Raw genomic sequence first — 12,316 nt, forward strand, 5'->3', positions numbered from 1 at the left:
CACATCTGCTAGGGAAAAAAAAGTGCCACAAGAAACTTGTTTAGCTTTCTTGTAACCTGGAAAGTGCTAAATAGCCTTGCTTATAGTCCAACCTAAAAAGCTATGTAATGGCTGTAATTTTTCAATGGTAATGAAACATCATTTTTCTTGTTGATGGAATGTGCTGTAAGAGTTTTTTTAAGTTATTGCCAATATATTTTAAGAGTGTTTTTTTTTTCTAGCTATTGAAGAGATTACTGTATCTAAAAGTGCTAGCGATGAGAGAGAATGAAAACATACTGGCACCCAAGTGGTATGACGAGAAGATAAAAGTTGAAGAGATTACAAAGTTGAAAATTGGCATCCTTAATGGTAGTGATGTTTTAATATGCTTGTTTAATTTAAATACTATGTTTTAATATGTGTGTTTAATTTAAACGATATCTTTGGATATCTTTATTGGTGTTAGATCTGAAGTGCAATGTCATAGTAGTTGAAGAACCAACTAAGGAGGTTACACATGATGAACCTATTGAACCTACTGAGGAGCCTCATGGACCTGCTGAGGTTATAGTCTTTGAGGAGCTATCATCGTCGGATGACCCAGAATGGATAACTGTTGTACCCAATTATGTTAAGATCAAGAAGCTGGTTGTCCTAGACCTGAATGGATTGATCGTAAAGCGGTTTTATAGACCATATAGTCCATAGCCTCTGGCATCACCACAAATCTTGATTAAGAGACTCAACAATCGACTGTGGTGCTTTCTTCAAGAAGATGTGGAACAGTTTCTTTGGGATGTCTGCAGGCAACCGGAAGATATTAGGATTTGAAGTAGTTGTGCATATCACAACATTAAGCTTATCTTCCAATCATGTTGGCCAAAAGTGTGGAACATGGGACACTATTACTTCAGGGCCATCTATTATGACAAGGAATGTGAGAGGTGGAGAAGTTTTGGAGAAATCGCACAAGATCCAAAGGATATGTCTGATAAACCTATTGTTTTTAAGAACTTTTCCATAGTTTGGCACGCAACAATTCCCTGAATATGCCTCATCAAGGACATTGTTGGTAGATGATTACTGCTTTAAAAATTTGCGGAATTAGTGGGACATTTGTATATGTCCACCTTCCTTTGATCCACATGATGAGGAAGAGGACCCATATTATCTTACGAAAACATTGTTTCCATGGTTGTGTGGATGGGAAGCAAATCATGATTACCTCAATTATACTAGAAAATTTCCTATCAACAATCCTGAGGACAATCTTTCAAGACTAGTTTTTGATTTCTACACAGAAGTTGGAGATGGAAGCGAAAGATGAGTGACAACGTATACTTATTTGATATTAAAGAAGATCTTTTTTACACTGTGTATTCAATATGTAATATTTTGGCATACCACTGAAATCTATATGTGATTGGGGTAACCTCTACGTTTGAGTCTATGCTTCATCATACACCACATGTAATCTCTCTACGCATCATCATACACTACATGGTTTTTGACATAGAAGAATCTTCTTAGTAGTAGCAGTTGTTTTAGAGGTAGTGTACCACTTTTCTACCACTGAAAAGTGGTAAACTACCAGTGAAATCTTTATGTGATTGGTGTAACCTCTAAGTTTTAGTCTATGCTTCATCATACACCACATGTAACCTCTCTATGCATCATCATACACTATGGTTTTTGGCATAGAAGCATCTTCTTGCTAGCACTTGTTTTAGAGGTAGTATACCACTTTTCTACCACTGAAAAGTGATAAACTACCACAAAAATGGTATACTTCAGAAGCATCATCATTCACTGCATGGTCTTAACTTGGAAGCATCTTCTTACTAGCACTTGTTTTAGAGGTAGTATACCACTTTTCTACCACTGAAAAGTGGTATACTTAAGAATCATCGTCAAATTTCACTACATGGTTCTAACTTGGAAGCATCTTCTTACTAGCACTTTTTTTTAAGGTGTATCAACACTTGTCAGTGGTAGTACACCACTTTTCAACCACTAAGAAGTGGTGTACTACCACTCGAATGTGCCTTATGTAGGCAATAAAATAACATAAAAGCGAGCATTGAAATAGTAACTCTATTTGACTTTTACTCGGAGGTAAATGTAACTCTAGATCCAACCTTCGAACCTTTACACAGTCTAATGCTGATGGATGATTATTTGTTATTTCTAATATCATTTTAGATGGTAAAACCGACATCACATGTCCCACTATGACATGGCATACTCGTGTTAGTGCAAGCCTGCCGCACAACAAGTTGGTATCGTCAACTTGAAATTAGAGAGGAGAGATTAATAATCTTCGAATAGTCAAAGCATTCGAGAAGCACTCGAATGAGCATATCTGAGAGTGTAGAGAGGAGAGGTTAATAATCTTCGAGTAGTCTCGAAGATCTAGAGAAAGGATGCAATGTGTGTAAAAACCTCATGGCTGGGGGAAGCACTCTACCGAGGCATCTTATAAATATATGGATACACGTAGTACATACCTACTTACATATATATGGTGGTGCGTGTCTGTGTGTTTGTCAAGGCGTCTTATAAATCTATGGTGGTGTGCGTCGCTTTTACTTCTAATTCCCATGACATAGGGGTTGTGTGTGTCCTTGTACTTTCGATTCCCCTGAAAGACATCGCAATGTTATTAGGTAATGAACCACACATAACATACCGTGTACATTCATGAATCCATGCGCTATGCACATCGACTCGCTATATAGTAATAATACATAAAGCAAGATTATAATAATTGTCCCAGTGTGACATGGGATACTCATGTTAGTGAGAGCCTGCCACACAACAAGTTGGTGTAATCAAGATTGAGTCGTCATTTTAGAAATTAGAGACGAGAGATTAATAATCTTAAGATAGTCAAAGCTTTTGAGAAGCACCCAAATGTGCATATCTGAGAGTGTAGAGAGAAGATGTTAATAATCTTCATGCAGTCTCGAAGCTTTTGAGAAAACATGTAATGTATGTAAAAACCTTGCCGTGGGTGTGGCAACACTATGCCGAGGCATCTTATAAATATATAGATACACATACATATATATGGCAATGCGTGTCCGTGTGTTTGGAAGTAGTGTTGAAGGCATCTCATAAATATATGGTGGTGTCTGTCCCTTGTATTGAAGATTAAAGCAAGAGAATTATTCTTCATTAGTTGATGGGCCTTATGTAGGCAACAAAATAACATAAAAGGGAGCATTGAAATAGTAACTCTATTTGACTTTTACTCAAGGTAAATGTAACTCTAGATCCAACCCTCGAACCTTTGCACAGTCTAATGTTGATGGATGATTTCTAATATCATTTTAGATGGTAAAACTGACATTACATGTCCCACTATGCAATGGCATACTCGTGTTAGTGCCAGCTTTCCACACAGCAAGTTGGTATCATAAACTTGTAAATTAGAGAGGAGAGATTAATGTTGTTGGGAAGCACTCTGCCGAGGCATCTTATAAATATATAGATACACATAGTACATACCTACTTACATATATATGGTGGTGTGTGTCCGTGTGTTTGGAAGTAGTGCTGAAGGCGTCTTCTTATAAATCTATGGTGGTGTGTTCCCTTTTACTTCTAATTCCCATTAAAGACATAGGGGTTGTGTGTGTCCCTTGTACTTATGATTTCCCTAAAAGACATAGCAATGTTATTAGGTAATGAACCACACACAACAATCCATGCGCTGTGCACATCGACTCGCTATATAGTAATAATACATAAAGCGAGAATATAATAATTGTATCTAGTACTCTTGAATGGAAGACCATGTTTTTGATGACGATATAACCAACAACAACAGACACCACACCCACTATGGCATGGGATAGTAACATGAGTGAGGCCACCACGCAACAAGGTAAGGTGATCAAGATCGAGTCATCACCTTCGTCGAAATGAGCGAAGAGATGACAATCGCGCATTATAAGTGCAGTAAGGAGAGTGCAGTAAGGAGAGGAGTTTGAGAGTCCCTAGGTGATGGGTTCAATTCTTCTCCCTCTGCAAGCAAGCGATGGTACCATCTAGTGTGTGTGTGAGAGGAGTGTACTTTCAAATTTTCAGCCAAGCCCAAAACTAATATCATAATAATAGTAGCGAACAGAAAAGAAAAAGCGCATAGGGCAGTTAGGTCGGTGGGGTCTTCAAGGTAGGTGGTGCCAGGTGGAGGGCAAAAAGGGATGACGTTGCTGATGAGAAAATATAACTCGGTACTTGTTGAGACGACGGCCTCCTCCACGAATGGTAGTTCACCTCCTCCACGAATGGTGTGTGTACAAAAAGCGCAATATGTGGGCCGCCGCCATCCGCATGTTCAACGTAGAGAAACACACAGGAAAATACACGTGGTCCCTTCTCTCAGATGCCATTTGGCACTTCGAACTCAACCGGAGCCAATGTCAGCGCACACCTTTAGGAATCCTGGGATCCTTCATACGGAGAAATATGTATGTGGTCGGTGTTGTTGAAGGCCTGAATGAAGAAAACTAGAAGAATAAATAAAGTCCAACATTTCCCGTGTTGGCTTATTATATAACACAGGGCCTTGTAAAAGCAGCAGCAAGGGAATTCCAACCATCGCACGTGAAACACTCGCGATTATACACACACATACACACACACACACAAAATTAGCCACCCCACAATCCCCGTTACGCTCCAACCACAATCAATTAGCCCCACTACTACGTACTCGATCACTACAATGCCTGGCCTTCCCTTGCCTCATATTGGCTTTGAGCCCACTATCGTCAGATTCGAGAAAATCACCGCGAATGCAGCTCAAGTTCAAGAATCAGTGCTCAATTCTATACTGGAAGAGAACGCTTCTTGCGAGTATCTCCGTAATTTCCGATTGCCCAACGGACACATTGATCCCCTCACTTTCAGAAGGTGTGTGCCTATGGTCACTCACGCTGACTTGAAGCCTTACATACAGAGGATCGTGGATGGTGAAATCTCCTCCATTCTTACGGCGTCTCCCATCGATGCCATCTGCTTAAGGTTTATCTGAGTATAGCTTGACATTCCATTCAAAATCTAATCTTATCGATCGTATTGCTCTCTAATTCACTCATATGATCAGTAAAAAAACATACCAAAGTGAATTTATATCTACCATTTATTAATGAGATTCAGCTACTGCACTGATCTGTTCAGCTCCGGAACTACTGATGCACGAGAGAAATACCTTCCTTACCACGAAGGCTTGAAGGCAGGTACCTTGGAGGTGGCTAGCATTGCTGCTGCATTCCGAGATCGGTGAGTTGAGACTTGCAATATTAAAGTAGCTTACCTGTAGATCGTATATATAATTGCTTGTTCGACTCATGATACCTCTTGCATATAGCGCGTGTGTATGATCAGTTTCTGCTGTTTTTCTTTCTCTTCCTTCCTGTGGATCCCTATTCCACACTATTGCTTTGATGTGCTCGACAATCCTCCAATTTTTTATTTATTTTTTAATAATTCATTGTGGCTAATTACACAATCCATATGCAGCGTGTATCCAACCGCACCAGGTGCTCGAATACTGGAGTTCCTATTTTGTGGGAAATTCTCCACTACAAAAGGAGGATTAAAGGCTGGGACTGCAACAACGCACATGATTAGGAGTGATGCCTTTAAATTGAGGCAAAAGCGCAATGGCGTGAGGCCATGCAGTCCAGACGAGGTGGTGTTTGGCTCAGATTGCTGGCAGTCAATGTATTGCCATTTACTGTGTGGCCTTCTGTACAGTCAAGAAGTGGAGGTGTTAAGCTCACCTTTTGCATATACATTAGTGGAGGCTTTGAGAACCTTGGAGAATGAGTGGCAAGACCTTTGCGAAGACATTAGGGTTGGGAAATTGAACCCTAAAATCACAGATAATTCACTGATGGTTGCAATGGGCGATGTAGTAAGGCCTGATCCTAAGCTAGCAGAGGTGATCTCGTTGAAGTGCAGAGAGTTGATGGTGGGAGATTGGAATGGGGTGTTAGAGGTGCTGTGGCCCCGGTGTAAATATGTGCTTTCGATAATGACGGGGGCGATGGAGGCCTATGTGGAGAAGCTGCGGCATTATGCGGGCTCCAAGGTGCCCTTGGTTAGCGCTGACTATGCTGCCACAGAGGGTTGGATTGGAGTGAATGTAAACCCAAGGTCAAGCCGCCCCAGCAACGTTTCTTTCACTATTGTTCCCAGCTTGGCCTTCTTCGAGTTTATTCCCTTGCACAGATCTAGATCGAGCACCACCAGGAAGTCCATGAGCGCCATTGACGACGTCCCTGCCGTTGCAGCTATTAGTGGCCCCTCTTCAACTGCCGCGTACGAGGAGGGCTCCCCTGTTGGCCTGACTGAAGTTAAAGTTGGCCAAGAGTACGAGATCGTCATGACAACCGCATGGGGTAAGCAAGCCGCCTCCTTTCTTGATCATTAATCGTTGGTGGATGACGAAATAATCACATGCCTGGGTTGCGGCATCGGTACGCCGTGGGCGGGAATCAAGCATTAACCGGCCGCCAACGTTTGAAATTAGTTGACTGATCACCCATTAACTATTTGCTTGCGCAGGACTCTATAGGTATCGCCTCGGGGACGTGTTGAGGGTGACGGGCTTCTACAATGCATGCCCACAGTTTGCCTATGTGTGCAGGAAGAATGTGGTGCTCAACATAAACATCGACAAAAACACAGAGAAGGACTTGAAAGTGGTGGTGAGCCGGGCGGCCAAGCGGCTCAGAGAGGTGAGTGGGAGGGCCATTGAGTTGGTAGACTACACAAGCTACGCGGACCAAAAGACAGCCCCCGGACACTATGTCATCTTCTGGGAGGTGCGTGGCGGCCGTAACAGGGCATGTGCACACGACCCACATGAACAACAACAACAGCAACAACGTGGAGAGGATAATGCTCTTGAAGACACCCAGCTTCAGCAATGGCTTGCAGAATGTGCCACCCTCATGGACTGTGCGTTTGTTGAGCCTGGCTACGTCACCTCTCGCAAAATGAGTACAATTGGCGCCCTCGAGCTCTGTGTGGTCCGTCCTGGAACCTTCTCAATGCTTCTAGATCGCTTCTTATCCAAAGGGGCGGCCATCACGCAATATAAAACACCTCGTTGCATTGTCTCTTCCGATATCCTCTCCATTCTCCGTGATAGCACCTCCGTGACCCTTTTTAGCTCAGCCACCTTCCACTAGCCAACCACCTCCTTGACCTTCTGAGTTCTAGTTCTCATTTGAGGGTAATTTTATCCACAGGTCCTCCCTGTGGTTTGAGCTATGTACAAAAAGGGAGATTCGCTACCTAAAAAAGGTCACGAGGCACATGTCTACTACCTTATTATCACATTATTGCAAATGGTACTTCACTGTGTGTAAATACAATCGATTTCTCTTCTCCTAACATTTGGATTGTTGTCAATACGAAATTTCAAATATGCAACATAATGCCCGATTAGGGTTCAACCATCGACCATGCATAGTAGTTTGGGGTCATCATGTCTATGCCCTTGCTTCTTGGCCCCCTACTTAAAAAAATAATCCCTTTTGATCCGCGAATGCTATTTACAATCCATCTCCACATGTATTTTTTTCTCAATGTAGCAAAATTTCCCATGGAGGCGGAATGTCAATGCCTTGTGCTGATCAACAGATGTGAAAAGGCACCGTGCCTCATGGTTGTGACTAGCTTTCAAAGATCTAGTAGATGCTTAGGTGTTGTGATACATCCTTTGTTTAAGGGTTGTAGAAGGAGATAAAGACCAAGGAGAAAGTACACAAAGCTGGATCCAATAACATAAGCTAAGGCTTGCAAAAAGGACCAACACTCATCCGAGGATAGTTTCCTTTCTTTCTCGCCTTTCCTTGCTCTTGCTCTTTCTCAAAGGCCTCGTACTTCTATTCAAAGACTGAGTGCTCTTCTCGCAAAGCATTTCTTCACGCTCTACATCCAAGGCCCAATGCACATCATCAAAGGATTGTGCCTTTTCTTTAATGCTAGCTGCTTAGCAAAAGAGAGATCTCCTTTTCTGGGTGTTGTTCGTGATCTCATTTTGGTAAGAAAAAAGAGAAATCCAGGGGAGCCAGGGTGAAAGAGAATCAAGCTGCATTATCCGACCCTACAGTAGTGAGAAAAAGTGCATGAGGGAGGAAGAGTAAGGTGGTCGCCGAGATGAGACTCGGCCTAGCCACGATGCCTCTGAGTGGTAGCCACGATGCCTCTGAGTGGTAGCCTTGTTGATGTTTGCACTCCCACAAGATCTTGGCATGCTCATTGGCCACCCACTTCCACCGCATTACATGCTCCCGCATCTCCAAACATGCCTCAGACGAGACAGATAAAGAGAGACACAGGGGAACACAATGGGAAAGACACCATAGAATCCACCAATACTTTCAACGTTTAATTTTTTCCATCACAACCTTTAAAAAATCTAAGTCAAATCACCTTAGAACTTTTGCCAGCATTTGAATTCACTTCCATTGATTTTCTCCGTCTGAGGCATGTTCTCCGTGATAGCACCTCCCTGACCCTTTATAGCTCAGCCACCTTCCACTAGCCAACCACCTCCTTGACCTTCTGAGTTCTAGTTCTCATTTGAGGCTAATTTTATCCATAGGTCCTCCCTGTGGTTTGATCTATGTACAAAAAGGGAGATTCGCTACCTAAAATAGGTCACGAGGCACATGTCTACTACCTTATTATCACATTATTGCAAATGGTACTTCACTGTGTGTAAATACAATCGATTTCTCTTCTCCTAACATTTAGATTGTTGTCAATCTGAAATTTCAAATATGCAACATAATGCCCGATTAAGGTATTGATTACAGCTAGGGTTCAACCATCGACCATGCATAGTAGTTTGGGGTCATCATGTCTATGCCCTTGCTTCTTGGTCCCCTACTTAAAAAAATAATCCCTTTTGATCCGCGAATGCTATTTACAATCCGTCTCCACATGTATTTTTTTCTCAATGTAGCAAAATTTCCCATGGAGGCGGAATGTCAATGCCTTGTGCTGATCAACAGATGTGAAAATGTGTACGATATAATTGTAGGTATTTTGGGCTACCCAACTCACTGGCTGCTTGGTCAAGCAGGTTAGGTAAGTCTAAGAAGTCACCGTGCCTCATGGTTGTGACTAGCTTTCAAAGATCTAGTAGATGCTTCGGTGTTGTGATACATCCTTTGTTTAAGGGTTGTAGAAGGAGATTAAGACCAAGGAGAAAGTACACAAAGCTGGATCCAATAGCATAAGCTAAGGCTTGCAAAGGACCAACACTCATCCGAGGATAGTTTCCTTTCTTTCTGGCCTTTCCTTGCTCTTGCTCTTTCTCAAAGGCCTCGTACTTCTATTCAAAGACTGAGTGCTCTTCTCGCAAAGCATTTCTTCACGCTCTGCATCCAAGGCCCAATGCACATCATCAAAGGATTGTGCCTTTTCTTTAATGCTAGCTGCTTAGCAAAAGAGAGATCTCCTTTTCTGGGTGTTGTTCGTGATCTCATTTTGGTAAGAAAAAAGAGAAATCCAGGGGAGCCAGGGTGAAAGAGAATCAAGCTGCATTATCCGACCCTACAGTAGTGAGAAAAAGTGCATGCGGGAGGAAGAGTAAGGTGGTCGCCGAGATGAGACTCGGCCTAGCCACGATGCCTTTGAGTGGTAGCCTTGTTGATGTTTGCACTCCCACAAGATCTTGGCATGCTCATTGGCCACCCACTTCCACCGCATTACATGCTCCCGCATCTCCAAACATGCCTCAGACGAGACAGATAAAGAGAGACACAGGGGAACACAATGGGAAAGACACCATAGAATCCACCAATACTTGCAACGTTTAATTTTTTCCATCACAACCTTTAAAAAATCTAAGTCAAATCACCTTAGAACTTTTGTCAGCATTTGAATTCACTTCCATTGATTTTCTTTTTATGCTCATTATAGGCCCCTATTTGAATTGCATCCTCCCCCCTGGTAATCTATCCTAATTAACATCTCCCTGCCTAACTACAACCTTTACTTGCAATCAAATAATCCCCAATTGTACCTCTCCTCTCCTCTCCCTTATGGTTCAGTCCAATGTTCTTTCTCATCCATCCAAAAAGGAAAAGAAAGAGCGTACTCAATTTCTCATGTGTGTGTGTGTGGTGTGTGTGTGTGTGTGTGTGAGAGAGAGAGAGAGAGAGAGAGAGAGAGAGAGAGAGAGAGAGAGTATTGAAAAAAAGGGCTCGTAAGACAAATTGCCCTTTGAGGGTAATTTTGTGGCCATCACTTTAAAATAGAAGAATAAATTTCAACACAACCACCTCTAATGCTTGAAATAGAAGGGGACGACACGGATGAACCACCTTCTACTTCAACAAATGAGGCTACACCCATTGAGGAAGATGCAGATGGAGAGGTATTTCTAGAAATAGATGTATTTGGAGCCATGGATCTAGTTGAGGATGAGAGAGTCGATGATGAGCTATAACATCTTATTTCATTTTTATTTGCCAAGCAATACTTGGTTGTTGTCATAGTTTTCTTGTTTGGGACTATTAATGAGGATTTAGGAGACAATTGTCGTAATTTCTTGTAAATATTACTACATATATTCTTGTATTTGGGATCATTAGTGCAAGATTTGGTAAAAAAATATTGGTTTTTTATTTTTATAACTATTATTACATATATTTGTATTTATTTGAAAAGTAACTAAAAACTATGTTGATAAGGACTATGAGAACCAAAACAGTTGAAATTTTTTTAGAGGTCACAGTAAAAAAAACAAAAAAAGTAAATTTTCAATGCTATTTCGGACCAGTATTTCGATGCCTATTTTGACATAATCATGGAGGTTTTTTGACCTTTATTTGAACGATGTTTAGTTTTGTGACATTTATTTCGACGCTCATTTTGATGACGCGGCCACAATCAAAACTAGGCGTCGGGAATAAAAGATCTTGTAGTAGTGTATTGCAATAACAACTCTTAAATTCTAACCTTAGTTTTTATTTCTCTCTTTATTTAATATTTCACTTTAAATTAAGTAGTTTATCTTTTTTTTTTAGAAAAGATCCTTTCATTAGTTATATAAAAACGCCCGTATGGCTACAATTTATAAAAGATCCTCTCCTGCTCATAAGAAAACAAAGCAGAGATCCAAGCAAGGCAGCTAGGGAGACTCTCCCTAGGTACAAATATCAGTACAAAGACTGAGGGGCTATATCATACAATAGGAGGGGGGAAAAGCCAAACAGGTGGCCTATAGTGCTAGCCGGGGGAACCCGCGTGTAGGGTATAGAAGGGGCCACTGCGCCAAGTGGTGTGGAAGGCCTGGCGCTGCAAGATCACCTCATCCGCAGAGTCACCCCGGCGGATGCGGTCATACTGTCCTCGCAGAGTGTGGATCAACTCCTGCCAAATCCCCCGAACAGTCTCTGCTGGTGGCTCTAGTCTCCCCTCAAAGGCCCTGAAACACCGGGCTCTCCAGGTGAACCATATGGTGAGGCTGCTGAGGAGCTCCCATCGTAGATCCCTCTCCTGTGTCCAGCCCCGACGGATGAGAAATCCGGTGAAGGAACCAAGCGAGGCTTGCCCCTAATGAATGTGATGGCATGGCTGTCCTGCTGCGTCTCATAGCCCATAGTAGGCCCTGACGAAGTCGACCAAGCGGCGGCACCCCACGTATACATACCCTCTGGAGAGAGGGGGGCCAGAATGCGCAGCATCCGTAGCCAAATCTGCTGCGCCTGAGGACAGTCCCATAGGCAATGTCTCTGTGTCTCCATAGGGTGGCCGCATCGGCCATCGCAGGCCACCGGAAGACTGCTGTAGATAAGCCAGGTGCCAACTGCAGATCCCCTCTGGGGCGACCAGCCACACTGAAAAGTCGAGATCCTGCGTGCCTGTCGACTAGCCCAGAGCTTGGTCCAAAAATCCTCCAAAAACTCCTGTGAGAGTCCCTGTAGTAGCCGCCAATGCTCCAATGCAACTTGAGAGACCAATCTCCTCGCCGTCAAAATATGTCGCCCCAATCAAACAGTATACTAGAAAAAGGTGATCTCTGTGGCCTCGGGGGATGCATAAGGATCATGCCACTCGTACTCGCTAGGGTCCCACTGGAGCCGGGCCAAGGGGCACGCTGCATAAGCCGATATGCGCCAATCAGAGTCCACATTTGCTGCAGGGTCTGGGTCAATATGCCATTTCCGAGAAGCGGTGGCCACTACCCGTATCCTCTGAAAAATGCACTCTGCAACCAAAGGCGACTCCACCTCCACTCTTTGAAGTCTGCTCTCATCCTGGATCTCATAGAAGTAAAGGCATCTACCATCCTTAG

General features: G+C 42.8%; 1 protein-coding gene across 1 annotated transcript; it reads left to right on the top strand.

The window, feature by feature from the left end:
- Positions 1-4,580: 4,580 nt before the first annotated feature.
- LOC147632832 (jasmonoyl--L-amino acid synthetase JAR6-like) lies at positions 4,581-7,373 on the top strand. The gene is made up of 4 exons (XM_086806937.1): positions 4,581-5,013; positions 5,170-5,271; positions 5,512-6,395; positions 6,562-7,373. The coding sequence occupies exons 1-4, from the start codon at positions 4,715-4,717 to the stop codon at positions 7,188-7,190; spliced, it is 1,914 nt and encodes a 637-aa protein (XP_086663063.1). The 5' UTR covers positions 4,581-4,714; the 3' UTR covers positions 7,191-7,373.
- Positions 7,374-12,316: the final 4,943 nt, after the last annotated feature.

Source organism: Cibotium barometz, chromosome 13 (assembly GCF_041138505.1).
Source record: "Cibotium barometz isolate CiBa-2024 chromosome 13, ASM4113850v1, whole genome shotgun sequence".
Taxonomy (NCBI): domain Eukaryota; kingdom Viridiplantae; phylum Streptophyta; class Polypodiopsida; order Cyatheales; family Cibotiaceae; genus Cibotium; species Cibotium barometz.

Excerpts from the sequence above, each read along its gene's own strand:
- LOC147632832 (XM_086806937.1), top strand. The coding sequence starts at position 4,715 with ATGCCTGGCCTTCCCTTGCCTCATATTGGCTTTGAGCCCACTATCGTC. Across the intron at positions 5,014-5,169 it reads ATCGATGCCATCTGCTTAAG|CTCCGGAACTACTGATGCAC; the intron begins GTTTATCTGAGT and ends TGATCTGTTCAG. Across the intron at positions 6,396-6,561 it reads CGTCATGACAACCGCATGGG|GACTCTATAGGTATCGCCTC; the intron begins GTAAGCAAGCCG and ends TTGCTTGCGCAG.